At 68.1% G+C, this 26,849-nt stretch overlaps 1 protein-coding gene across 4 annotated transcripts in view; it reads left to right on the plus strand.

Annotated features, from left to right (window-relative positions):
- Window positions 1–605: 605 nt before the first annotated feature.
- The window catches only part of INF2 (inverted formin 2), a 29,160-nt gene continuing 2,916 nt past the window's right edge, over window positions 606–26,849 (plus strand). The window contains exons 1-24 of one of the 4 annotated variants that reach the window (XM_036842793.1): window positions 606–688; window positions 808–1,044; window positions 1,287–1,660; window positions 12,950–13,349; window positions 14,654–14,769; window positions 14,836–14,995; window positions 15,479–15,512; window positions 16,470–16,611; window positions 17,291–17,432; window positions 17,643–18,308; window positions 18,745–18,890; window positions 18,969–19,030; window positions 19,705–19,807; window positions 19,944–20,029; window positions 20,588–20,688; window positions 21,203–21,273; window positions 21,363–21,470; window positions 21,786–21,856; window positions 22,963–23,083; window positions 23,494–23,658; window positions 23,741–23,846; window positions 24,070–24,231; window positions 24,855–25,499; window positions 25,935–25,991. In XM_036842793.1, the coding sequence (XP_036698688.1) occupies window positions 978–1,044; window positions 1,287–1,660; window positions 12,950–13,349; window positions 14,654–14,769; window positions 14,836–14,995; window positions 15,479–15,512; window positions 16,470–16,611; window positions 17,291–17,432; window positions 17,643–18,308; window positions 18,745–18,890; window positions 18,969–19,030; window positions 19,705–19,807; window positions 19,944–20,029; window positions 20,588–20,688; window positions 21,203–21,273; window positions 21,363–21,470; window positions 21,786–21,856; window positions 22,963–23,083; window positions 23,494–23,658; window positions 23,741–23,846; window positions 24,070–24,231; window positions 24,855–25,499; window positions 25,935–25,990 (4,104 nt within the window). In that variant the 5' untranslated portion in view covers window positions 606–688; window positions 808–977 and the 3' untranslated portion in view covers window position 25,991. Of the gene's footprint in view, window positions 689–807; window positions 1,045–1,286; window positions 1,661–10,845; window positions 11,050–12,949; window positions 13,350–14,653; window positions 14,770–14,835; window positions 14,996–15,478; window positions 15,513–16,469; window positions 16,612–17,290; window positions 17,433–17,642; window positions 18,309–18,744; window positions 18,891–18,968; window positions 19,031–19,704; window positions 19,808–19,943; window positions 20,030–20,587; window positions 20,689–21,202; window positions 21,274–21,362; window positions 21,471–21,785; window positions 21,857–22,962; window positions 23,084–23,493; window positions 23,659–23,740; window positions 23,847–24,069; window positions 24,232–24,854; window positions 25,500–25,934; window positions 25,992–26,849 lie in introns of those variants that run through there. The other 3 variants (XM_036842794.1, XM_036842796.1, XM_036842795.1) reach the window with 3 other exon arrangements.

Raw genomic sequence — 26,849 nt, forward strand, 5'->3', positions numbered from 1 at the left:
GCCAGGAGCCAGGTTCGGGAAGCGGTGAGTCAGCGACTAGTGTCACCCCCAGAGGTGCCAACTGCTGGGATCCAGAAGGGCATGGAGGGGCCTGAAATCCAGCTCAGGGAGGATAGGAAGGCTTCCAGGAGGAAGCCACACCTGCTCCACGGGAGGGTCAAGGAGAGGGGCCGGGAGCCAGTCGGGGCGCTGGCCGGCCCTCGGAGCAAGGACTCGCGCATTCCAAGAACAGCAGAGTCCGGGCAGCTTCCCGCCAGGGAGCGGCCTCCACGGTCACACGTCCCCTGGCTGGAGGGCGTCCAGGAGCCAGCGCGCCCTCCTTGGCGGCTCACCTGGGCACGCCCAGCCCTCAGAGGCCTTCGTTCCACACCGGCCTGTTGCCAGAAGCTGCTCCCTCACTGGGGCCGAGCCAAGGAGACTTCCAGGGGCTGTACACGCTGCTCTTATCCCCACCCGACAGGGGCAGGCTGGGCGCCAGGGGGCGTGTGGTTGGCCCCAGGGAGAAGCAGGAGCGAGGTTGTGAAGCCGCCTGGACCCGGCGCTGTTCCCTCTGCCCTGAGCGGCCCGTCATGAGCCCTCTCCACCCACACTGCCCCCACCATGGCCCAGACACGGCAGGTCTCGGGAGAGATTTGGCAAGACAAAACCAACAGTGGAGACACTTCACCACGTGTGCTCATCTCACCTGGTAACCTTTAGACGTAATTGGCAATGTTTTACAGATGGGGGAACTGCGGCTCGGCAGTGCACGTCAAGCCCGAGCCTGAGGTTCAAGCCCGAGCCTGAGGTCACACCCTGACCGTGCAGGACCCTCAGGCCTGCTGCCTGCACCACCCAGCAGGGTCCAGGCTGCCCAGAGACCACCCAGACCCCGTCTCTGCTGGGGATCAGGGAGCACTGCTGGAAGGGGTCCACACCGTCCGGCCCGGTTGATCGGGACACTCTCCATCCCGGAAGACCCGGAAGACCAGTCTCCCATGAGGGAGCCTCAGACGTCAGGACGTGCGATCAGCGGGCCCAAGGGGGGCTCCCACTCAGGGCGCAGTGAGCGAAGCGTGGGAAGCCGGTCCCACCTGCCGCCGGGCTTTGACAGGGAGCCTCAGTGGGTGAGCCGGTGACCTGGAGCGCTGCCAGCGCGGGTGGACCTGCAGGGGGTTTGTGGGGGGAGGAGGAGCAGTGGAGCCCAGGGAGGGGGCGGGCAGTGAGGGCTGAGGCGGCGAGACCACTTCCAGATGTTTCCCAGGACGCCCCCACCCCTTCCCCGCTCTGTGTGTCTCACTCCCCAGCGCCACCCCGGCCCACGAACAGCGAAACTGGCAGGGCCGGGAACGGGTCGAGCCGCGGCGGAGGCGGGCCGGGTATTTATAGACGCGGGGAGATTCCCTCGGCGCCCCAGCCCGCCGGGCAGGAGTGGGCGGGGCCTCTCCCGGGACCCCCACCGCAGACTCCGCCCCCGGCCGCCGCCCGCTCCCCACGTGGCCGCCGGCGGGCGGGGCTGGGCGGTGCCTCTTCTTCCTCCCGCGCGCCCAGCGGAGCCGGAGTCCGAGCTGTGCGGAGCCGTGCTGTGCGCCGGCGGTCCGCGGTTCCTGACCCGGCTCCTGACCCGACGCGGACCGAGCGCCGGCCTAATATACCCGCCCTCCGCCGCCGTCCCCTCCCGGTAAGTCCGCGCCCTCTGGGCCGGCCAGGAGCCGCGGGGAAACTGAGTCCGGGCCGTGGGGGCGCTTGGGGCCGGGGAGTGGGGTTGGGGGAGCGGCGCGTGCGCCCGGGGTGGCGGCCAGCAGCCCCGCGGCGCAGGGCGGCGGGATCCCGGCTCCCGGGCGGGGACCCCGCGGCGCCCCGGCCCCGCCGGCTCGCGCCCCACCCCGGACTGCCGGCCCCGGCGCGGAGACGCCGCCCGAGCGCGCGCTGCCCTCGAGTGGTGGGCCGAGGGTCGGCCGGGCCTCCGCCCTGCCCGGTGCCGGCAGAATTTACCCGCCTCACGGCTACTACATCCTGATTATGAATCAGCCACAGTTGGGGAAATAAACTTCAACTTCGCGTCCGCCGCCCCGGTGGCACCACAAGGCATGCGGCGGTCTGCGGCCCCGCCTGGGCTGCTGGGTCTGTAGCCGCCTGGATGCGGGTGGGCGCACACGGGGCCCTGGCACCCCCATAGGCAGGCCTTGGGGGAGCGAGCCTCCGTCACTGCTCTGGGTTTCTCCAGAATGGGGCTGGCAGTCTGGCCCTGTGCTCCTCCGGTGCCACTTCTGGGCCCCTTTCCTGGGGAGGAACCCGAGGGTGACCATAGCCTCAGGAGGGAATCCGTGCTTCCACCAACCCTGGCTGCTCCTGGGGAGACACGAAGGGAGACTGTCTGCCTGGCCTCCTGAGCCTCTGTGACCCAGGGCCCCAGGCTGCGTGGTGGCCGGCCTCAGTTGTGACCGCAGCTTTAGTGCCCCACCCCAGCTGGACACACACACCAGGAGTCAGAGCACCTAAGGTGGCCATGACCCTGCCCCAGCTGGGAATCAGGAACAAGGCCAGAGGTCAGGCGCACCCATGAAGGAGCTGGAGTTGGGAAGTCCCCTCCCCACCAGCCCCGCCCCCTTCTCCCTCTGGCAGTGGGAACCGGCCAGGACTCTGGCCTTCTCTGGGCCTCTGTCTTCCCACCTGCACCCTGAAGGGTGGGGACAGTTGCTCAGGCGTGAACCTCCTCTGTCGCCCAGCAGTGAAGGAGCTGGGGACCCAGAACAAAGCCCCAGATCCCGTCATGGTGCTTCCCAGGGTGGCGGGCTTTGGGTAGTGCACGCCGCAGCTCTCTTGTAGCAGCTGTGGATGGGCGTTTGGTTCCAGGTCTGGAGTCTGAGACTTCACACTGTCCCCACCTCTTTGCAGGCCGGCATCAACTTTCTGCTCAAAGAGCCAGGTTGGTGCGGTAGGCCCGTCCCGACCGCTGCCCAGGCCCACCCTCCCGTCTCTTCCACAAGAGTTCCCGGCCCCCAGCTCGGGGCTGACAGGTCATCGGGGCGGGTGGGCAGGCGGGGGGGGGGCACTGCTGGGGGACGTGAACCCAGGTGACCGGGTGGGGCTGCCCATCCCATGACCCATCCAGGCCGCAAGTCCGTTGAGGCTCCGCTCCTTGGCGGCAAAGAGTTAACCGTCAGGTGGGGGCCCCCGCTTTGTGGAGGTGCTGACAGGCTGTCGCAGCTAATTGCACACACTTCACATTTGGGACCTGGAAGCTGTACCCTGAATAGATTCCGTTTGCCTTTCATCAAAGTGCAGTTGTTTTCCAGGTTGGAAAAGTTAGTGGTTTGTGGGACTGCAGGAGGGATAGATGGTAACTGGATGACGATGGGGCGCCGCCCTGGGTGCAAGTGTGACCAGCTGGCCCGGCCTGGACCCTGGCGGGGGGCTTTCCCTGAGGTGAGCTCGAGCCCCTGGCTTTTGAGGGCACCGAGAGGCGAAGTCCGCCCATGGTCTGAGGGTCTGTGGGCTGAATGAATGAAGGAGAGGAGGACCGAGTGAACTAGCCTGCCACGTTCCCACCGTGATCTCTGACCCTCACGCCGTCCCTGGGTAAGGGTGGGTCCTGGGATTCTTGTCTGTTTCACGGGAAGAGGAGACTGAGACACGGGGTGGTTGGGTGACAGAACCAGTGCTGCCCTCCTGACAAGAGATGTCTGTAAAGCCCCTACTGTGTGCGTCAGCGCTCATGCTCCCCTCACCGCTGTGGTGGCCAGAGCGTGGCATCCACCACTCTGGGCATGCGGGAGGTGCTGCCCCGGGGGCCGGGGGAGAACTGGCCGGCCCCCGGGGAGCACTTGGAGGCCAGGGCTGTCCCCCTGCCCCTCATCACCGCCGCAGTCCCCACGGGAAGAGCAAGCACGTGGGTGCAACAGCCTCTGGGTTCCAGGCCTGATGCCCTAGGAGTTAGGAGAGCTTTGTCCTGGCCAAGCAGCGCCCCCTGCCCCTGGCCACCAATGCGGGGAGGGGGTGCCGGCCCACCCTCAGGGCACCCACCTGTGTGAGTGCAGAGCAGAGCAGCCAACGCAGACAGACAGCTGCCCTGGAGCCCGGGAGCCGCCGGCCCATCAGGGCGGTGGACCCTCCTGGCAGTGGCGGGGGGCGGGAGGGGTGGAAGCAGTCGCGGGTGGGTGAGTGACGAAAAAGCCCCTCTCCCTGACCTGTCTAAAACAGAAGGGCAAAGGGCCAAGGCCGCTTTCCTCTTCCGCCTGCCCTTCCTGCCCCATCGCAGCCCCCTCCCCTGCTGCAGCTTTCCCAGCTGCGCCTCCTGGGTGCCCTGGGCAGGGGCCCCTGCTCACGGGCTGCCAGAGCACCCTCCGGCCCCCCCCATCCTGTGAGCTGGGCCCAGTGGGAAGGGAGGGGGAGGGAGGGGCAGGGCAGACTGGAGGACCACCGGCTCCCATGAGGTCGTGCCTGGGCCCACCCGATCGGGAAGGCGGAGGCCTCCCTGGGAAGGGGGGCAAGGCCAGCGCTGCTGGAGGCCCGGCCGGCCGGGGGCCATTGAGCGCAGCCCTCCATGGGTGGGAGGCACACGCCTGGGGAGGTGCAGGCTGTTTCTGCTTCCTGTTTTGCAGGTGGTGCCACCGAGGCCTAGCATCGAAGGGGAGCACCGCGGCTAGAGGGTGCCGTGGGTCGGGGCGGGGGCGGGGCGGGGGCGGGGCGGGGGCCGCATCACAGCCCTGGGCCGTGGTTTCCCTGCATTACCTCTGAGACCCCGCTCGGCTGTGTGAGCAGAGGCCAGCCCCAGCCCCCCGCTGTGCCAGACACTGCCGGTCCCCCCACCCCACACGCGTGCACGCAGTCCCAGCAGACCCAGCTGGTGGGGCGGGGGCTTCTCCGTCCCTGAGCCTGACCTTGGTCCTCGCCGAGTGCTGGTGGGTGTGGGCGTGGGTGCCAGCACGGGCCCTGCGCAGCTGGGTGAGAGCGCCTCAGTCCCCCCGTCCGGCCTGGTCCCGGTCCTCTGGGGCCCTGGGATGTGGCCTCGGTGTGCAGCCTGCCTCTCCCACCATCCATGTCCCCGAGCCCACGTCCCCATTTCTGCTCCAAGTATGTACAGCTCGGCACTGCCGCCTGCACGCCGCAGCCGGGAAGCAGACATCTGCCCTTCACCCAGCCCCAGGGTGGGGAGGGGGTGCTGCCTGTCCCCGTTCCCGGCCTGGCTCCGCCGCCCCACACGCACAGGCGCGAGTGGCCTGAGAACGCCAGCCCCGCGTGCCCAGATCGGATGCTGCCCTCTCTGGGGACACCCGTGGCCCCTGCCTGGTGTTTCCGGCCTATCCGCCCAGGGGCTGGGCCAGGCCGTGCAGATGGAGGCGGAGCAGTCGGGGCTGCCTGTGGAAGGTGGCGGAGCGATGGGAGGGACGGCCGGGACACAGGCCCAGGGGTAGGACGTAGGAGGTCACCTCTGAGAGGAGGAGGGGAGCCACCTGGGAGGGGCCTTACTGGCCAGGCAGGCCCGGCGCCTGTGCAGATGGTACTGGCCCAGCCAACCCACGGTCCCTGGACGACATTCTGGCCGTTTTGCAGATGAGAAAACCAAGTCCAGGACGGGCCTGGCCCCTCGGTGCCTGGCAGGGAACAGCACACAGCATCTGTGCCCGATGCCCAGGATCCCACTTGCCCGGTAGGGCCGGGCTCCTGGCGCCGGCTCTCCGGGGCGGGTGGCCCGGGGATGCTGAGCCGGGGCTGCAGAAGAGGCACGCTCCGTTCCAGCTCGGTGTCGGCCACAGCAGCCTGGCCGAGGCGACGTCACGCACAGTGGACTGCTAGGCAGCGGGGCACAGCACTGCCTGGCAGTAATGGGCCCGCTTTGCAGATGGCATCCGTGGCTCTGTCGGCAGACTGGGGTGGGGAGGTGGCACCAACATGCTCATGCCTGTGAGAGGACAGAATCCAGGGCCCAGCAGGTCCTGTGTGTTGCCCAAGGGGCACGGCCGGTCAGCAGCAGAGCCTGGTCTCAGCTAGAACCTGAGCGGTCCCCTGCCCCCAGGCCCCGGCTGCAGCCCTTGGCAGTGCCAGGCTGCGCAGGCTGGGCCCCTCCCTGCCACAATCTGCTGCTTTGTTCTCCCTACTCTGGGCAGGCAGCCTGGAATGGGGATGCAAGACAGGCGGGGGTAGGCGGGGGTGGGTGGGGGTGGGGGCCCCCCTGGGGCAGGCGGTGGGTGGCCTTCATGTCCCACCCCAAGACCCTGAGGCCTAGACAAGTACAGGGCGATCAGGGCCTGAAGCTGGCCTACCCCTTCCCTCCCCTGGACACCAAGGGTCCTCCTCCCTGCTGGGAGAGGCCTTTCCTGAGGGCAGCAGGGGGCCGGGGGGAGGGACACGGGGCTTCCTGGAGGAGGCTGCTTGGAGCTCTGTCTGGTCTTGGGGGAGAGAACCCATGCGGAGGGGACGCTGGTGGCGAGCCTGAGGGCTGCGTGCGGCCCAGCGGAGCCCTACGGGTGGAAGCTGTGGCCAGACGCCCCCTTGCCACCCGCGGGGCCACCAAGTTCCTCGCCCTCCCTCACTCCCTAACCGCGGGTCTGCACGCATCACTTCCCTCAAGTGTTCGTTGTCAGAGCTGACTCAGCTCCAGAAGGCGGCAGTGGCCTCTGTCACCGTTGGCCCCTGAGCCGCTCCCCTCCCTCCCGGCCTGGGATCCCCCAGAACCTGGACCAGAGCCCTGAGACTGGCAGAGGTGGCCCGGCCCTCTGGGAGCTCCCCTTTGGCTCTGCTTGTGTGCAGCTGGGGAGGCCGAGGCCCAGCGACCAGGTGACAGCGGGAGGCGAGGACAGACCCGGTTCCTGTGAGCCTGCAGGGCAGGTGGAAGTGAAAGCCTGGCTTCCTGGTGTGGGCGCCTCCACCCTTCCTGTCCTCTCCCTGCACCCGAGCTGGCCCATCCCCAGGGAATGGGGCTCCCAGTTCACCCCCAGCCCCTTCCCAGAAGCCCAGACACCCACAGTGCCCAGCTCAGGGCTGCACTGCGGGGACCCTCCTCCCAGTGAGCCCGGGGTAGGGCGGCACCACCCACCCCCCTCCGGCAGGCGTTTCCTGTTCACCGGAGTCAGTTCCCTGCACCAGGGCCCCCCTGTGTGGCTCCCACCAGCTTCTACTCCTAACGAGGAGGGTGTGAGCAGGCCATGTCGGTCGTGACTCCAGCCTGCTCCAGATCCTTGGGCACAGTGGGCCGCCCGGGCCCCCGGCCCTTCTCCACTAGCTAACCGTACAGGAGACCCAGCTCCCAGGTCCGTCCCTTCACCCCTGGTGACCTGAGCTGGGGGTGGACCTGCTCTAAGCCCAGCTCCCTGTGAGATGCTGCTGGTCTCCTGTCGTCTTGCTTGCTCTGTCCCTTTATGATTATGAAAATGACCACTTTCGCCGTGGGTGCATCACCTCTTGGTGTTCGGCGCGTGTCTTGCGCGACACGTCACATTTCACGTGGTCGGGATCCCACACAGTGCGCCTGGCATCCTGGTTGTCATCTCTGGGTTTTAATTTGGTGCTGCCGCGAATGTCTTGGCGCCCACCCACCTCCCAGCGGGCCCCTCTGTCCCGCCGCTGGATGCAGTGAGGGCTCCGGAGGCAGGGGCCTCACACCCCATCCTGGAGACGGCAGGTGGGGCGGGCAGGAGGGCTCCTCGGACGGGAGACGGGCCAGGGAACCGTGAGGACCCTGCGCACTCCACGCCCAGGGACGGGCAGGCGATGGGTGGACACCCAGTCCCTTCCTCGAGGCCCACTGTGCACAGGACCCCCTACCTGGGATGAGCCCACACGAGGTGACCCACACAGTTGAGTTGAGGCACCCTGAGGGCTCGGGGCCTGGCGAAGATGACACAGAGGAGCCAAGATTCTGGAAAGGAGGGGTAACGAGGTCATAGCAGGGCAGCCTCAGCTCTCCCTCCTACCCAGCAGGGCCCGGGCTGCCCCTGAGCTCCAGGGAGCTGCCAGGAATGTAATCCAAGAGTTGCCAGGCAGTGGAAAAATTTGGGTTCTTGGAGGAGCTAAAAATACAGTGTGGCAGCCCCTGCCTCCCAGTTCCGGAACCCCCCTCCTGCCGTTTTACGCCCACCCCGGGGGAAGACAGCTAACTCTTTGCACCCGCCCCCGCCCTCGCTGGCTCTGGGCCCAGAAGCACCCCAGCCCCTCTGCCGATGCTGGCAGGGCTACCCCAAAGCTGTCTCCCCAGCCTCAGGCAGCCGGTCCCCCTCACCGGCGCCTTCCTTAGCCCTGGCCCCCGCCCCGGCCCCAGAGTCCCTCCGCCTGCCCTTGCAGGGATTGAGGAACAGAAGGCCTCACCCACCTCCACGAGGTGCCAAGTGCTTAGCCCAGAGTCTGGGCTTCCCCACCCTACCACGCTGCTCAAAGCCCGATGGACCCGTGCAGGGCCTCCCAGCAGCCGTGCCCAGGACACAGCTCAGTGCCCAGTGCCTGCCTGGACCGGCTCGCCCTCTCTGGCTCAGTTTCTCCATCTGCAGGGGCTGGTCTGGGAGGTCTGGGAGGCCAGCTTTGACCCTACCCCAGCCAGACGCACGCACTCAGTTTGACGACTGCCAAGCAGGGGCGGTGGCTTCCCGAGAGTCTGCACAGCTGCCCAGGCATGAGGGTGCCCAGGTGGAGGTGCCAGCGTCACCGTGTCAGGCTGGCCAGGTGCAGGAGGAGAGCCAGATGGCTGTCTGAGGAAGTGGCATCTGCGTGGGCTGGGCGAGTGCCCATGAGCAGGACACCCAGATCGGTGGGCTGACCCTAGGAAAGCTCAGAGGAGACCCCACCTTCTGGAGTTCCCGTCCGAAGGGGAAGGCGTGACCCCGTCCAAGTGGAAACCCCACGTTAATGGAAGAAAAAAGGTGAACGTTAGAGATCCACGGGCAACATCCCACTAATGTCAGAGCCTCAGGGTCTCCCTCTGCAAAGGGTCACTGCCCCTGGAGTTTTGGTGCAGGGGTGGGGCGGACTGCTTGGAGGACAGATGGGGGTGCTTCAGCGCCCCGACCCTTCAGTTGCCAAGTTGCTGGCCTGAGCCACTTGAACTTGGACCCCTGGGAGCCCCAGGTGGTCGTGCTCTTCTTAAGTCTGCCGTGCTGGCTGCAAAAAAAGGTCTGCCATTCCAAATTCCTGTGCAGGCCCTGCCCTGGGCAGGCTGGCCACACCCCTCATCTGGGGGGGCCTGCAGAACTGGGAACACCTTCCTGAGCTTGGGGCCCCGCCCCCGCCCAGAGCAGGCCGGCCCCGCCCCGCCCTGGCGAGACTAAGCTGGGTTGGTCCCCGCGGCCCCGCCGAGACCCTGCGCCTGTACTGGCTGCGCGGTGGGCCAGGGCTGAGCAGGGCCCGAGGGCAGAGAGGCAGGCATCCACGGACGGGGTGACAAGAGCCGGGAGAGCCCTGCGCGCTCGCTCTGCCCACCGGGTCCAGCTTCTGCACAGAAACCCACTGCAGCCCCCTGAGACACTTCACAGACGGAGCACAGAGGGGCAGAGTAGCTTCCCTGGGCGCACAGCGGGTGAGCCGGGGAAGGAGGCACCAGCCTCCCACCACGCTCCCTCCCGCTCAGCGCCCCGGGTGCTGTCAGGAAGGGCCGTCCCGTCCCCGCAGCCTGTGCTCCTGAGAGCAGTAGAGGTTGATCTCCTGTGGCGCTCCCTTTGGAAGTGCTCGGCCACCACCCAGGCGGGAGCAGGCAAAGGCTGTGTATTCCAAGCTGCTGCAGCCGGGGAGTCGTCTGCTGGGCGCTTACTACAGACGTGGAGCGCTACATACGCTCATACCCGTCTGCATACGTATTATGTAATATATGTTAACATGTTAAAGTATTTTCTGTGTACAGAAAGCTTCTTTACAGGAAAAGCGGGGCCTCGGTCATGATGGGGGCTGCGGGACTGGGGAAGCTGGACGGCCCGTAAGACACGGGGCGCCCACGTGATGGCTGGGGGCACATCTGGTTTTCCCCAGCTGGTCCTCAGTTGGAAGCGAGGACAAAAACAATGGAAGGCATGGGTTACTGATCAAGTCCCGGCTGTGGGGTGATGTCACAGAGCGGTTGTAGAGCTTCCTGGGCTGTCACTAGAGATAGAGGCCTGACTTCCTGCAGGTCTGGCGCAGAGGGCGCGGACTGGTTCCTGTGATGGTGGCTGAGTGTCCAGGGCTGGTGGCCGCAGCTGTGGCTCAGAGCTCCGTGTTTATGTGTGATCTGGTCGTGGTCCATTTACGTATTCAGTCTTTATCCTGAAAAGCAGTTGGAACATTTCTAGGAAGATGTCCTTGGCCCAGGGCCTGCCGGCCCTGGATGATGTTGGGCAGCCTGGTGGGCGTCACAGAGGGAGAAAAGCCGCCCCACCTAAGCCTCTGGGTCCCTAGCCGAGCTCGCTCTCCCAGCTGGATGCCCTCTGCTCACTGGGCCGCAGCCAGCCGAGCCCTGCGCACCTTCGCTGCCCCACACGGCGCCTGGGGCAGAGCTCGGTGCCAGGGCACATGGCATAGGATCCTTCGTGGACCGGTGGCGGGCAGGGCTGGTCGCCTGCTGTGCTTCCCCTCCCGCAGACCCAGGGCTCCCATGTGGGGGGTCTTTCAGGACAGCAAGCCGGGGGGCCCGGGAATTGGGTGTGTACTGGGAAGACGGGGCAGCACCAGGAAGGGTGGTGCTGGTGACATGGGCTGCCTCTGCATCCCGGGACCCCTGGGGCTCTTGGCTGGCGAGGACACTTGGAGGCCAGAGTGCTGGCCTGGGAGAGTTCGCGCTCTGTCCACTCAGCCTGTGCCAAGCAGCCAGGGACTCGGGCCAGTGGAGGCGGGGCGGGAGGGAGGGTCGGTTCTGGGTCCTCCTCAAGCAGCAGCACCCACGGCGGGTGGCAGTGTGTGCGGAGGTCCGTCTGCCGTGCTCTTCACGGTGCTGGTGGGAGTGGCCCCCTCCCCTCCACTGAGAGGCTGCCTGGGAGGGACCAGGGCCACGGCTGGTACCGGGCAGTTCAGTGGTCAGCAGCGATGAGACGCCAGGAGAGTGTGAGGGGCAGCCGGTGGCAGGGCCCAGAATCGATGGGCCGAGGCAGCCGGAAGGTCCTGCGAATCTGGGTGAGTGCCTGGGCGTCTGAGGCGGCCGGGCCTGGGAGGGTGCAGTCATGGGGAGGGCTCCGGGTTCTCCACCCGGCCTGGCCCAGCACAGGACCCAGGCCGCGGGGGCCCCTGGGGGAGGGCTGAGGAGCACCCCGCAGGCCCCTCGCCTCCCACCCCTCAGGATGCTGCCGGCAGCCCGACGCTGGTCCAGGTGAGGAAACAGGCTCGGCCGGGGTCTGCTAGGAGGGTCCGAGCTGGGGGCGCTTGCGGGTCAGCCCTCTCTCCCCCCAGCCAGGCTGCTTCCCGGAAGGACCCCATGGGCCCCGCCAGGCAGGTGGGCAGGTGGAGGGTGAAGGGTGGGGGGAGGGTGCTGGACTCCTGGTGCGGACCCACTGCAGACAGAGGAGGGGCTGCTGAAACTCCAGGAGGCCTCTGGCTGTTCTCTGTGCTCCGGGCAGGCGGGGGCGAGGGGGGTGGTTCCGGAAGCTCGAGGGAGGATGCCCAAGACCCTCACCCAGGCGGAGGGGGAGCAGGACCTCCGAGAGTGACAGCAGCGAGCGCTGGGGACCGCGAGCCCCGCCGGGGACAGGCACCTGGGCTCTTGGCCCCCTTCAGCCTGTCTCCTGTGACCTCAGGCGGCCCCGCGGGTCTCCCCGCTAAATTGCCAGGGCAGCCCTTAGGGTGACGCTGCCCTGGCCATCCAGCATCTCGAGGGCCTCAGGCCGCCCTCTGGGGTCCAACCTCAGCTCTGCCGTTTCCATCCATGGGGCCATGGGCACGTGATCTGCTTTCCCTGGGTGCCGCCTCCGTGTCCCCTCCTGTGAAGTGGGGGCGTAGGAGGCCAAGGGTCGGGGCGGGCAGTGCTGGCACCAGGCCCTGGGCATGAGGCACAGTGGTGTTGCCGTGCCCTGCCCCTGAGGCCTCCCTCCACGCTGCCCTTCTCACATGCTAAATATAAGACCAAGCCATACATGGTGGCAGAAGAGCCTGGACTGCCCCTGACCTCTGGGGGCCGGTCCCAGGGTCTGTGGCTGGGGACAGCGTCACAGCCCGGGGCCCCAGGGAGGGGGCTCACTGGGTGTGATGATGACAGAGGCACAGCCCGCCTGTCCCGCTGTTCCGGTTTGGGAAGGCACGTCTGGGGGTCATTCTGGGCTGGGCCACACCCTCGGCCTCCGGGGGATGTTCTCTGGGCAGCGATCATACCTCCTGCAGCTGCATCCGGGTCAGTCTCCGAGAGCCACAGGCCTGGGGGACACTGGTCCTCCACTGCACACAGGTTGACAGAGTGAGGCCCACAGAAACTGGGGCCTGGCAGGGCTGCTCCCCACAGGGCCCTGGTCTTGCCCACAATTGGGTGGGCGGTGGACATGACCCTTGAGTCAGCCCCCCTCCCCAGGCACATTCCTGATGCTGTGGGCAGGCTAGAAATGACCAGAGTCTGGAGTTGTCCCCGCCCACCCTATTGTCCGCATCTGATTCTGTCCGCTGGGCAGGGGAAGCACCCTGGGGGACAAGGGAGCCCCGGAGACGCCGTTTCTGCCGCCTGATCACCGCTGGGTCAGTGGTATTCCTGCCAGTGTAGCCTTCTGGGGTCCTGGTGCCTTCAGCGAGGACAGCGGTGCTGCCTCCTTGGTTGCCATGATGATCGAGACAGGGGTGGGTGTAAGCAGAGCCTGGCACAGGGGAAGCCAGGGGGCAGTGGCAGCCCTGGTGGGACGAGGGTTTGCCAGTAGTGTGTCCCCTGGGCAGGCCTGGGCATCAGCAAGAAACGCAGTGAGTCCCCAGTTGGCAGGTTGGAGGCTCAGAGCAGGGGACGTTGCCTCCACTGACCAGCCAGGGGCCAAGCTGGGCCGTGGCTCCCCTCCGGGCCCGGGGCCGGGCTCCGGGCTGACACCCCTCTCCTCTGGCCCCGCAGTTCAGCAAGATGTCGGTGAAGGAGGGCACGCAGCGCAAGTGGGCAGCGCTGAAGGAGAAGCTGGGGCCTCAGGACTCGGACCCCACGGAGGCCAACCTGGAGAGCGCTGAGCCCGAGCTGTGCATCCGGCTCCTGCAGATGCCCTCCGTGGTCAACTACTCGGGGCTGCGCAAGCGGCTGGAGAGCAGCGACGGTGGCTGGATGGTGCAGTTCCTGGAGCTGAGCGGCCTGGACCTCCTGCTCGAGGCCCTGGCGCGCCTGTCGGGCCGCGGCGTGGCCCGCATCGCCGACGCCCTGCTGCAGCTCACCTGCATCAGTTGCGTGCGCGCTGTCATGAACTCCCAGGAGGGCATCCAGTACATCCTCAGCAACCAGGCCTACGTGCGCCAGCTCTCCCAGGGTGAGGCTCCGGGCTGGGAAAGGCGGTGGAAGGGCTGGGGCACAGGAAGAGAGAGCTTGGCCCGGCAGCCAGGGAGGACTTCCTGGAGGAGGAACCAGTTTCCCATCTTCCCAAGTCTGAAGCCTCCAGGTCACCTTGGAGCCGTGAACTTCTACCAGCTGCACCTAGTTGCCCCCTCTGTTCTGTGACTTTGCCCGGCTTTTCCACCTAGCCCTGTGCTCGTTTGGGCCCTGCCCCCTCCCCAGTCTCTGGCCTCCGGGCCCCTGTCCACACCGTGGCAGCTGGAGTCACCTGGGTCAGAAACACACGTGCACCTGAGGGGCCCGCTTCCACTCCGCCTGGCTCCGAGCTCCTCGGCCGTAGCCAGGCCTCAGCCCTTCAGGTCTGCGGCCCCTGCCAGTGACACCATCCTCCACCTCCACGCCCCTTCCCTGCCCCCATCCCTGCTCTGGCCACCTGGGGCTTTTCCTTCCCCAGCTGCCGGCCCCCAGTCTCCACCCCCTGCTCAGGCTGCTGTGCCCTCGTGTGCCTGCCAAGTCCTGCCCGCCCTTCAAGTTCTGGCTCACTGTCACCTCTTTTAGGAAGTCTCCCCGGACTGCAACCAGACTTAGTCCTCAACCCTCGGGCGCGACCGCAAGTGGCCCTTGGTGGACAGTGGCCCCTGCGTGCTCTTTGCCTGCCAGGCTGTGCTGCTCCCACTGATGCGTGGGGCTCCGGGGCGGGCAGGGCCCGTGCGGGCGAGCGAACCAGAGACCACCCGGCCCAGGCCCGGCTGTTGCCGTCTGTGGAGTCCTTTGTGCCTTAGTCTCAGCAGGGCCGGCCGAGAGACACCCCCAAAACTTTCCCAGCTCCGGGAATGCAGTGGGAGGCAGGGGTACATGGGGACAAGGAGGCATCGCAGGCTGTGTCTGCCGTAAACACAGTTGGTCTAAGTTTGGAGAAAACACGGGCTCAGCCCTGGGAGGGCTGCCAATGTTGGCCTTGGGCCCGGAGCCCGCAGAGACCCCCCTTAGACCTGAGGGCCAGCGGGAGTCGACCCCGGGTGACTGGAGCCGTGCCTGCCCCCACACCTCTCCCCATGGTCCTGGGGACGGTCAGCGCGTCTGGAGAGGCCAGCGCCTGATGTGGGCGGTGGGCCAATACAGAGCGCCCCCTGGCCTCTGCCAGCCAGGCACTTGGCAGCTAAAGGGTGGGAGCCCAGGGTGGGCGGTGGGCACAGGCGGGGGAAGGGCGGGACTGGGAGGAGGAGGACCCCGGGCTGGGGGGTCGGTGGGCCCCTCTGAGAGGCCCCCTGCCCTTGGCAGCTCTGGACACATCCAACGTGATGGTCAAGAAGCAGGTGCTGGAGCTGCTAGCGGCCCTGTGCGTCTACTCACCGGAGGGCCACGCCCTGACCCTGGACGCCCTGGACCATTACAAGGTGAGCGCTGGGTGGCTGGCGCCTGGGTGGGGCCTGGGGGCGCACTGACCCCTGCCCACCCTGCAGACGGTGTGCAGCCAGCAGTACCGCTTCAGCGTCATCATGAACGAGCTCTCGGACAGCGACAACGTGCCCTACGTGGCCACCCTGCTCAGCGTGGTCAACGCCATCATCCTGGGCCCCGAGGACGTCCGTGCCCGCGCCCAGCTGCGCAGCGAGTTCATTGGTAACCCTGCCCGGACCTCCGCCACTGGGCCCCTGGACGCCCAGCCCGCGCTGCCCCCTTCCGGGGAGACGCCCCGTGCCCTCCACTCCAGGGCCCCAGAGACAGGCTCTGCGTGGGCCTGGGAAGCCTCCTGCCCCCACCTGCTCCCTTCGGTGGGCCCAGGGCCTCAGGACCCCTGGGTGTTAGCCCTGGAGGGCTCTCTGGGCAAGGCTGCTGGGCAGTGGAGGGAGGTGGGTCCTCTGACGTCCAGTTCCAGCCCTGCTGGCTGTGCCAGTGACCGTTTACTGGGGACCACTGTGCGTCCAGTGTGGTCTCCCCCGAGAGCCCCGTATCCCCGGTGTCCCGAGGGAACGGGCCGGGTGCTTCGGGTGGTAGGAGTGAGCCCAGGGAAAGGGTGGAGGTGAAGGTGTCAAAGATGCGAGTGGCCCCGGGGTGGGCGGCCCGGGCAGCGCCTGTGAGGCTCACCTGCCTGTCCGTTCCCAGGGCTGCAGCTGCTGGACGCTCTGATGCGGCTACGGTGAGTCCCCACTCTGCTCCCCGGAGCCAGGCCCCCCTCCCCCCGGGCCCCAAGCAGCGCCTCCAGATGGGCAGGGAGGGGGCTTCCTGGAGTAGCCCCAGCAGGCCCACCCCTCCTGGGGCCAGGTCCCAGGGAGGACCCAGCTTGCCATCCCTAGCGCTGCTGGACAGGCCACTCTGCAGAATTTCCCGCCCAGGGTCTCGGGAGCTGCCCCGAGAAACTAAGTTACCAGGTAGGGTACAGGACGCCCACTTAAACTGGATTGTAGGTAGACAACAGATCGCTTTGTTAGTGTAAGTGTGTCCCACTTATTGCACGGACGTACTTGTGCTAAATACCGTTCAGCGTTTATCTGAAATTCAAATTTAAATGCATATCTAGAAACCCGTATAGCTGAGAACCCCATCCCAGGCCTTATCAGGACCACTCTCCAGGGTGGGGCCTCCGCCCCCAGGGAAGTGGGCAAGGGGCGACCCCAGGAGCAGGAGCCCCAGCTGGTGCGACTGGTGGTGCGCTGGCCTCGGGCAGAGGTCTGCTGGGCGCTGAGGGTGCGGCTCGTTGGCCAGGCTGAGGACAGGCCTGTGCTGGGCTCAGTGAACGCACAGCCCCCCGCTCAGGCCAGAGCCCCGCACCTGATCGCAGAGGCCGGGTGGACCCCTCGGGGGCGGCCTTGGTGCCGCCCTCCAGCACCCAGAGGAGGGCCTGCCCTCCCTACTGTGCCCGCCGCAGCACGGCCCCGCCATCTCTCCCTGCGAGTGTGAGAACGCGCGCTTCCCGTCCCGAGGGGCGCGGAGCTGACCGGAGAGGCCGGCCCGACAGGCCACGCTGCCCCCGGCCACGGTGGCCACCTACAGGCCGCGGGCCCTGCTTGGGGTTGTCTGCGCGCCTGTCCCGGGGGGGAAGCTGGGGGAGCAGCCCGCTGAGCCCGCCCGTGCCCCGCCCACCCTCCCGCCTCAGAGACCTGGAGGACGAGGACCTGCTAATCCAGCTGGAGGCCTTCAGGGAGGCCAAGGCCGAGGACGAGGAGGAACTGCTGCGGGTCTTCGGGGGCATCGACATCAACAGCCACCAGGAGGTCTTCGCCTCCCTCTTCCACAAGGTGGGCCGGGGCCGGGGCAGCCCCTCCCGGGACTGTCTCGGGGGAGGGGCCGGTGGGCTCAGGGCTCGGAAGTGGCCTCCTGTCCTGGCCTGGGCACACCCTGCCCTGCTGGGCCCGGGGGGGAGCCACATCTGGAGCTGAGAGGGCTGGGGGGCTGGAGGGAGGCAGAGGCTGGAGCACGCTGCCTGGGGCCGGCTCTGGGCTGTCCCCCGCCAGAGCCAGGGCCCCAGGACGCAGGAGGACAGGCTAGGCTGCGCTGTCCTGGGCCCAGCCGCCCGGCCACCGTGAGGGGTACCGAGGGGACTCTGGGGCCAGCGAGAGTCGGGGGGCCGGGTTCTGGTCCAGCTCAGCCCCTCCCTTCACCGAACCCAGCAGCTCTCAGCCAGGGGCCAGTGTCCCCAGGGGCGTCCAGAAACATCTGGAGACGTCTGGGGTTGTCACAGCCGAGCAGGGGTGCTGCTGGCTTCAAGTGGGTGGAGACCAGGGATGCGGCTGAACGTCCCGCAGGGCACGGACCGCCCGCACACGGTGCCCCGACCCCAGGTGTCACAGCGTGCCCGTCGGGGAACCCTGACTCAGGCGCCTCGCCGGGGCCCCCGTGGGGCGCAGGGGGGTGACCGGGTGGACACTCCTGGCGAGGCGATGGCCGTGACCCCCGCTCCTCGCCCACCCCGCCCAGGTGAGCTGCTCCCCAGCGTCTGCCCACCTGCTGTCTGTGCTGCAGGGCCTCCTGCACCTGGAGCCCACCGTCCGCTCCGGCCAGCTGCTCTGGGGGGCCCTGGAGAGCCTGGTGAACCGGGCCGTGCTCCTGGCCAGTGACAGTGAGTGGGTGGGATGGGGCGGGGGAGGGGGCCCCGTGCCCTTAGCCCCCGCCCGCGTCCCCCTCCCTGACCCCAGCCTGGTGGGCAGACACTGGGTTCTCAGCCTGTGGGGGGAGGGGGCCAGCCTCGGTCCTTAACCCGCCCCTGCCCGAGGGAGGGGCCGCACCTTTCCGGATGCCCCCTACCCTGACCTGGATGTCCCCACCCCAGCCCAGGAGTGCACCCTGGAGGAGATGGTCGAGCGGCTCCTGTCCATCAAGGGGTGGCCCCGCCCGCGCTCCCTGGACAAGGCCCACAAGGGCGTCCAGGTCAACCTGGGCCAGAGTCAAAGGGGCAGCTCCCCCCAGGACACCGGTGCCCCGACGGTGGGGGTCGGGGGCCAGCAGCCAGTGGCAGCCCTCGCTGGCCTGCACGTGGCCAGTGTCCAGGGCGAGAGCGGCAGGATGGCGCCACAGCCCACAGCTCCGGAGCAGCTGGAGCCCACCCCACCCCCAGCTGCACCCCCCCTCCCTGGCACCGCAACCTGTCCCCCGCCCCCGCCCCCGCCCCCACCCCCACCCCCACCACCTCCTCCACCCCCGCCCCTGCCAAGCCTGGGGGCCGCGTTCCCCTCACCCCCACCTCCCCCACTGCCTGGCTCTAGTGGGACCATACCCCCCCCACCTCCACTCCCAGGCCTGGGGTGCCCGCCCCCGCCCCCGCCCCTGCCGGTCACCTCCAGGCCCCCTGCAGCGGGCGGCGCGGAGGAGATCATCGTGGCCCACGTGGGCCACAGCCTGGGCTCCGCCTGGGTCCCCAGCCACCGGCGGGTGCAGCCCCCCACCCTGCGCATGAAGAAGCTGAATTGGCAGAAGCTGCCGTCCACCGTGGTCCGAGGTGAGTCCAAGCCCCCAGGTGGCTTCCCTCTGAGGGCAGGGGCTCGGCTGCCATGGGGGGGGCAGCCGGGGCAGGAACAGGTCAGGGGTCACCTCTAAGGCCCCTCTCCTCCCACAGCTGCAGGCCAGTGTGTATCTCTGATGCTGCCCAGGGGCTGAGGGTGCTGATGGCTCAGAGAAGGTCAAGGCCAAGGCTGGCTGGCGGCCAGGTCACCTGCCAGCCTGGACGCAGGCCCCCCATGCAACCACACCCACATACGTGGCATGACAGCAGCTGGAGGGCTTCCTTTGCCAGGCATTTATTAAGTGCCTGCTGTATGCTTGCCCTGGGCTGGGCCCCAGGCAGGGCATCCCTGCCAGCCCTCCAAGGCCCGGGCCAGCTGCACCCCAGACTCCCGGGGTGGGTGTGAGCCTGACCGGCGGCCCCTTGCCCGCAGAGCGCAGCTCCATGTGGGCGTCACTGAGCAGCCCGGACGCTGAGGTGGTGGAGCCTGACTTCTCCAGCCTCGAGCAGCTCTTCTCCTTCCCCGTGGCCAAGCCCAAGGAACAAGCAGTGGCCCCAGCCAGGAAGGAGCCCAAGGAGGTAGGGAGGGGGCCGGGGCTTAGACAGGGCTCCGTGGCCGCCCTCCAGGTACTGACGGGTCACGGATCACTTTTCCAGATCACTTTTCTGGACTCCAAGAAGAGCCTGAGCCTCAACATCTTCCTGAAGCAGTTTAAATGGTGAGCTGCGGGGATCTGAGAGCAGCTGGTGTCGCAGAGCCGGCCCCTCCCGCACAGCCCCGGTCAGACTACCAGGCCCCGCCTGACCCAGCCCCCCATCTTGGGCTCAGCAGTGCCCTCTGCAGGCCACCCTGGGAAGTTCACATCCCATCCCTGGGGCTAGAGACAGCGGGGGTAATAGCCACAGAGGACCCCAGCTGGGGGCTCTGGAGACCACCAGTCCAGGCTCCCTGGGGAAAATGAGACCCAGAGAGTGGTGGGGACCCCATAAGTCACAGACAGGCGGTGGCCAAGCCAGGCCGAGGACCTGGCCCAGGCTCCCAGCCCTTGAGTCCTTCCCTGCAGCAGGTGTCCTGCCCGGGAGCTCACTGGGTACCGTTGAGCCATCCCGCCTGTGTCCTGAGCAGCCCCCTGGAAGGAGGAGGAAGAGGGTGCTCTGGCAGATGGGGAGTGTTCTATTCAGCCCCCAGCCTCATTACTGTGTGACCCTGGGCAGGTGGCTTGCCTTCTCTGTGCCCCGCAGCCCTGGCCCCTGCGATCTCCTAGGTGTGGGAGGCAACCCGGGTATGACCAGCAGAGGTGTCGTGGGCCAAGGGCCGTCCCAGGCTGGCAGGGTCCCGAGGAGGCCAAGTGGGGTGCCTCGTGTGACCACCCCCATCCTCTCACCCCGCCAGCTCCAACGAGGAGCTCACCGCTATGATCCGGGCTGGGGACACCAGCAAGTTTGACGTGGAGGTCCTCAGGCAGCTCCTCAAGCTCCTCCCCGAGAAGCACGAGGTGAGTGGGCCCGAGAGGTGTGTGTCGGGGCGCCCAAGGGGCCTGCAGCTCCACCCAGAGCTGCGCCCGGGGAGCGGGCGCCTCAGCGAGCCGCCGCAGGCCTCCTGGGTGAGCACGCGTGGGCCTCCTATTGCAGATTGAAAACCTGCGCTCCTTCACAGAGGATCGGGCCAGGCTGGCCAGCGCTGACCAGTTCTACCTACTCCTGCTGGGCATCCCCTGGTGAGCTCGGCAGCCCCGGACCCGAGGGCCTGCCCGCGGGGGCGGGGGTGGGGATTGAGGGCGGGAGCTGGGCCCAGACCCAGAGGAGAGAGCAGGGCTGTGTAGACCCGTCCCCAGGGTTCCATGAAGAGCGGTACAGATATCACTGGTGCTACCCCCAACCGTGGGGCCCTTCGAGGGGACCCTGTGGGCCGGGGCCTTCCTCCAGGCCAGCGACGGCATTGGGGGTGGGCAGTGGGCAGGGCTGTGTGGCCTCCAGCAGGCAGACCCAGGCCCCCTATGTGACCCCCGGGAAGGCCCCTGTTCTAGGAGGGAGGGGTGCCCCACAGGGGAGCGACTGCCCTCATCTTCGGCAGCGGGGGGCTTGTCCAGAGCGCCCTTCCTGGGCCCACCCCAGTCCTGCTGAATCCCACCGGGGGCCTGGCCCGGGAAGGTGCGTGCTGAACAGGGCCAGGCCGTGGGACCACCCCCCACCAGCTCTGTGCCGAGAGGACCCTGCGGGCCCAGGGCAGGTGGGTGGGGGCCCCCGGGCCCTGAGCTCCTGCTCTGCCGCCCCAGCTACCAGCTCCGGGTCGAGTGCATGCTGCTGTGTGAGGGTACGGCCGTTGTGCTGGACATGGTGCGGCCCAAGGCCCAGCTGCTGCTCGCCGCCTGCGAGAGTGAGTGGGGCACCAGGCTGGGGGCGGGCAGGCCCTGGAGGGCGCCCCTCGGGCCGCAGAGGCACCTGGGGGTGCCAACCTTCCCCTCCCTGTAGACCACCGCCCTCAGGCTCAGAAGCCTGAGCCGTGCACGCACGCACGCGTGCCCATGCCGACACACGTACGTGCACACACACGCACACCGCTTTCCCTGAGCGAGGAGTCCCGGGCAGGGACACGGACGGGCCTGACTACCGAGGCGTGGCTCGGTTCCGCTGGGGTCGCACGCCGGGCGGGGATGTCCCCTGTCGTCTTGGCCACAGACCTGAGAGCCAGGGTGGCTGCAGGTTCCAGAAGGTTCCCCTCAGTGTCCTCGCCCCCAGAACGGGCAGTGGTCACCTGCCCCCTTGTCGCTCCTGCTTCCCGAGCCTCCAGGCTTGCTTTCGGTCAGGGTTCCGCTGCCCTACCCCCTCCCTCGTGCCCTGGAGCCCCGCGGGGAGTCTGGGGCAGGCAGTGAAGGGACGCCATCCCGCAGGCCTGCTCGCCAGCCACCGGCTGCCCGTCTTCTGCCTGCTGATCCTGAAAATCGGGAACTTCCTCAACTACGTGAGTGGGCAGCACGCAGCCCGCCCTTGCTCCCTGATCCCCGCCCGGCCCCGGGCCCGGGCCAAGAGGCTCCCTTGCCGCCCTCGCAGGGCAGCCACACCGGGGACGCTGACGGCTTCAAGATGAGCACGCTGCTGAAGCTCACGGAGACCAAGGCCCAGCAGAGCCGCGTCACGCTGCTGCACCACGTGCTGCAGGTGCCCGCGGGCCTGGGGGGCCTTCAGGATGGCGCCCACGCCCCGCTCTGCCCGCAGCCCCTCTGGGCTCCCATCCGAGCCCCTGGTCTCCCCTTCACACCGCTGCACCCCCCGCAGTCCTCACCCACTCCAACTGGCCTCCGTCCCTCCCCAGACCCCAAGGAGAGCGAAACTGGCGGAATCCGGCCAGGCCCGAGGGGAGGCCTTGGAGGCCCAGGGTGCCGAGGGCTTTCCGAGGGCCGTGAACCACAGCTACCGAGGGTGGGGGGTTGCAGGGTGGCCTTAGCGGGTCTCACCGGACACGTCGTGTTGCAGGAGGTGGAGGAGAGCCACCCGGACCTCCTGCAGCTGCCCCAGGACCTGGAGCCGCCCTCCCGAGCGGCAGGGTAGGTACCTCCTGCCCTGCCCCCCACTGCCCGCTCCCCAGCCAGTGGGGCGGCTGGACTAGGCTGGGTCGCACGCTGCGGCGCCACCCCGGGCCCCCAGGATCTGTTGCCTGATAGACACTCACTCTCACCCTGGGCAAGACCTCGTGTCCACCGTGGCCTGTGCCCGTGTGGCCTAGAGGAAGAAACTGAGGCCTAGGATGTCGGGGAGCGACCTGGCTACGGTCACGCCAGGGGGCTGGCCTGACACGCTCTCTTTACGAGGTTAACCTTCAAGACGAGGCCGTGCCACCCCATGGTACAAGGAGGGAAACTGAGGCCTGGGGAAGCAGGGCCGGGTCCATGGGGTCACATAGCCCAGGTGCAGCTCTGGGAGGGCAGCCCGGGCCATCCGCCTCCAGGGTCCACACTCCCAGCACAGGCCCTGCCCGGCACCACGCCACCGTGGAAGGTCCTCTGGTCCTGGGGCTGCTGAGCCTTGTGGAGGGTCAGGCAAGGAGGACAGGCTGATCCGCAGGGGTTACTGTCCTAACGCCACAGGCGCAGCACCTTCTAGGGTGGGCACTTCATCCCGACACCACTCAGCCCACCTGAAAGCTCTGACGAGTTTCTGGCAGCCAATGGGCGTGAAGTCCGGGGTCCCACTGTCCCAGAGGATGTGCAGTCTGGGGTCCCCCGTCCCTTAGGGTGTGAAGTCTGGGGGTCCCCGCTCTCCCTGAGGCTGTGCAGTCCGGGGGTCCCACTGTCCCTGAGGCTGTGCAGTCCAGGGTCCCACTGTCCCTGAGGGTGTGCAGTCCGGGGGTCCCCGCTGTCCCTGAGGGTGTGCAGTCTGGGGGTCCCCACTGTCCCTGAGGGTGTGCAGTCTGGGGGTCCCACTGTCCCTGAGGCTGTGCAGTCCGGGGGTTCCCGCTGTCCCTGAGGGTGTGCAGTCTGGGGTCCCCACTGTCCCTGAGGGTGTGCAGTCTGGGGTCCCCGCTGTCCCTGAGGGTGTGCAGTCCTGGGGTCCCCGCTGTCCCTGAGGGTGAGCAGTCCAGGGGTCCCCCACTGTCCCAGCAAGCCTGGACACCAGCTGTCACCTGACCTTACCGGCCCTCTGACACCTTCAGGATAAACCTTGAGATCATCCACTCGGAGTGCAGCACTAACCTGAAGAAGCTTCTGGAGATGGAACGGAAGGTGTCTTCCTCCATCCCGGAGGTGCAGGAGCAGTACTCCCAACGCCTCCAGGCAAGTGCTGGGCGGGTGGGGCCCTGGGCAGGGAGCGCCTGCCCGGTGGTCTCTGGGGAGGTGGGCCCCTCCGGCGTTGGGGAGTCTGCCAGGCCTGGGGTCTGTAAGGTAGGCTGGCGAGTCGGGCGGGGGGCAGGTGAGCGTGGGGAGGAGAGAGCCAGAGTGAGAGACCACCCCCCCTGGAGGGCGGCCCCCTGTTCCTGGTCCCTGATCCTGGGGCTGCAGTGCTCAGACCCTCGGTCCTGCTCAGAGACCACGATGCCTGCAGGGCCTGTGCCGGTGGCCATCCTCCTGCGGCCATGGGCCCCACCCCGCCCTCCCTGGGGATGCAGCCTGGGCATCTCCCTGTGACAGCAGGCGGTGCCCTGCGTGGGCCCCTCCGGGCCATGACCCTGCCCCTGTGCCCGCAGGCCAGCATCACAGCCTCCCAGGAGGTGGAGGAGGTATTCCAGGCCATCACGCAGAAGCAGCTGGAGCTGGCCGCCTACCTGTGTGAGGACGCCCAGCAGCTGTCCCTGGAGGACACGCTCAGCACCATGAAGGCCTTCCGGGACCTCTTCATCCGCGCCCTGAAGGTGGGCCCCTGCCGTTGCCGAGGAGGGCAGGCGGAATGGGGGTGATGGAGGGCCAGGGTCACGGGCCACGGCTGTCCCGCAGGAGAACAAGGACCGGAAGGAACAGGCGGCCAGGGCTGAGAGGAGGAGGCAGCAGCTGGCGCAGGAGGAGGAGGCCCGGAGGCTGCGGGGCGAGGACGGGAAGCCTGGTGAGGCCGGGCCTGGGGCAGCAGGGACAGGCCACAGGGGGGCGGGGCACCGGGTCTGGGCCGTGGCCACTCCTCCTTCCTTGCAAGTCTGGCAGCACTACATCCCCTCCTCTGGGGTGAGTCCCCAGGTGGGCTCCAGGGACCCTCTGAGCCACGTCTCCGGGTTCCTCAGCCAGGCCGGGAGGCGGGAAGCAGGAGGACGTGTGTGTCATCGACGCCTCAGCCAGGCCGGGAGGCGGGAAGCAGGAGGACGTGTGTGTCATCGACGCCTTGCTGGCTGACATCAGGAGGGGCTTCCAGCTGCGCAAGACGGCCCGTGGCCGAGGGGACGCCGAGGTGGCCAGCAGGGCGGCTGCCGCAGACCCCCCGAGGCGCAAGGCACCTGGTGAGACCCTCCCCCACCTCCCCGTCACCACTTGCTTCCCGCCACCCCCGCGCTATGCCATCCTTGCAGCCCAGCGCCTCCCTTCCTCCGAGAAGCCCTCCTTGATTTCACAGGGGAGCCCGCTCCTCTCCCCTGCTGCCCTGAGATAAGGGCCAGCTCACCCCCATGATGCTTCCGCATGTCTCTGCTGCAAGAGGGCTCCCCGGCTGGTGTGACGGCCGTCCGTCCAGCCCCCAGGCCGGCAGAAGAGTCAGGCCAATGGGCCCGCTGACAGATGCCCTGGGGCTCAGAGGGGCTCTGTGGTGGTGGAGGAGGCAGACATGAGGCCCTGGGGTGGGACTCTCCACTCTTGAGGAGGCTGCCTTGGACTCCTTGGGGACTCTGGGGGCGGGGGTGACATGTGCCATCGCCTCGGGGCCCAGCGACCCCTGCTCTCCCCCACTGTGGACAGACCGTGGACGTAAAGGCCCGGGCCTGCCCTGTGGGAACCCACACTCGGCCACCAGGAAAAGCTTCCCGGGGAGGGGGCTTTGCAGGGTGGGCGGTATTCGACTTGGGCAGGCCCTGGGGATTGGGATCACTGAGGCGCCCCTGCCCTCCGCTGATGTGTACTCCATCCACAGCGGCCACCAGGGACCCCGTGGGAGGCACCAGCCTCCCCACCTCCGAGTCTGGTCCCGACGCTGCAGCGGCCAAGGAGCCCCGCGGCTGGGCTCTCGCAGATGCCGCCCCCAGCAGCGCCCAGCCCACTGGAGACTCATCAGAGAAGGGTGGGCCTGGGTCCCTGGAGAGGCGTTCTTCCTGGTACGTGGATGCCAGTGATGTCCTGGCCACCGAGGACCCCCTGGGCCCCCAGCCCTCTGCAGGGGCCTGGCCATTGGTGCTGGGAGACACTCAGGCCCTGAAGCCCCTCAACTTCTCCAGTGACAAGCCCTCCACAGCGATGGGTTTGAGCCAAGACACCGAGGAACCCACGGCCCCTCCGGGCGCCTGCCAGGCCGAGGCTGACACCACACGCGAGGGCGCGGAGGATGCAGGTGCCCACAGCCGCGGTGCTGGCCTCCCTGCTGCAGGCCGTGGCGGGGACGGAGACGAAGATGAGGAGCGCACAGCCCCAGACTCCGCTCTGGACACCTCCCTGGACAGGTCCTTCTCCGAGGATGCCGTGACTGACTCGTCAGGGTCTGGCACCCTCCCCAGGGCCCAGGGCCGGACGTCAAAAGGCACAGGCAAGCGAAGGAAGAAGCGCCCCTCCAGGAGCCAGGAAGGTAACTTGGGGCTCCCCCGTCCCTCCTTGTACCCCGAGCAGGGGTACCGGGCGGGCGAGTCGGCAGGGCTCGGGGCATTGGCATGTGGTTGGAGCTCGTTCGTCACACGCCAGGGCCCTGGAGCTCTCCCTGCGGCCAGCCGCTGCCACCCGTTCCCCCCAGCGTGGGCGATTCCCGGGGCATCTCCGTGTCCTGCCAGAGAGGAGGTGGCAGCGCCTCTGCACCGGGAGGGGCAGCCTTGGGGGCCCCTCCCAGCCACCACACCTCTAACCCACTGGCCCCTGCCTTACGTAGGCCACGTCCAGCAGGGTGCGGCGGGGGGCCTGGGGTGCGCCTCTTTCGACGTAGCGTCCACGCGGCCCCGGCCCCGGCTCTGAGTTCAGGGTCGCTCGTGAGGGGCGAGCTGTTGAGCGCGTTTCTTTTATTTGGAAGCAGAGGTTGACCTTGACCCTGACGATAATAAAACAAAAAGACTCTGTGTGATCCAGTAAGGTACGTACCAGCCTGGCGCTCAGCACTAACAGTGGCGGCAGAGGCAGGGCCCGCGCCCGGCCTTCCTGGGCACTAACCCAGCTCCCCAGCCCTCCAGCCGGCGTCCCCCGGGCCGCAGTGTGGGGCCCTCCCGGTACCCGGCTTCCTCTCCCTCTCGGAGAAGGGCGGGAGCCGTGCCTCGCCTAGCTGGGGCAGGTGCGGCCTCGGAGCCTCCGCCGGGCCGACGGGGTGGACGGGGCCAGCCGGGGTGCCCTCGGGGAGCAGGGCTCCAGGGCCCGGAGGGTGGGGACGGCGTGGCCCTCGGCCCGGCCGGGCAGGCTGAGGTCGCCCTGCCGGAGCCTCGTGCTAGCTCCCGACCCCCAGCCTTCGCTTCCCCCGAGTCTGTCCACAGGGCACCTGGCCCTCCTCTGGCCCTGGCTCCAGCCACACGCGTCCCCGGGGAGACCGTGAGGGACAGGGAAGACCCTGGCGGCTGCTGCCAGGGACAGGCAGGCCACCGGCCCCTGTGGAGATGCACAGGCGTCCTCTCCCTGGAGGCAGTGGGTCTGTGGGCACCGCCTGGGACCCCCGCGAGGGGGTGGGACAGTCAGGGTCTTTGACGAGGCTCACAGCTGCAACCAGAGTAACGGGCCTGGGTCCCACGGCGTCCCGGCCTGTGCTGTGGGCCGTGATCTGGTGCAGGGCCCCAGAGCCCTGCCCGGGTGGGAGCTCTGTAGGGGGGTGCCCTCGGTTCCTCACGCACCTTCTGCCCGATGTGCCCGGGGCTTGGACAGGGCATCGAGGTGAGGTCGGGCTGGTGCCAGAGCCCAGGGCAGGGGTTGGTCCAGTGCAGCTGTGACCTAGTTCATCCTCACTGCC

This window comes from Balaenoptera musculus, chromosome 2 (genome assembly GCF_009873245.2).
Source record: "Balaenoptera musculus isolate JJ_BM4_2016_0621 chromosome 2, mBalMus1.pri.v3, whole genome shotgun sequence".
NCBI classification, from domain to species: domain Eukaryota; kingdom Metazoa; phylum Chordata; class Mammalia; order Artiodactyla; family Balaenopteridae; genus Balaenoptera; species Balaenoptera musculus.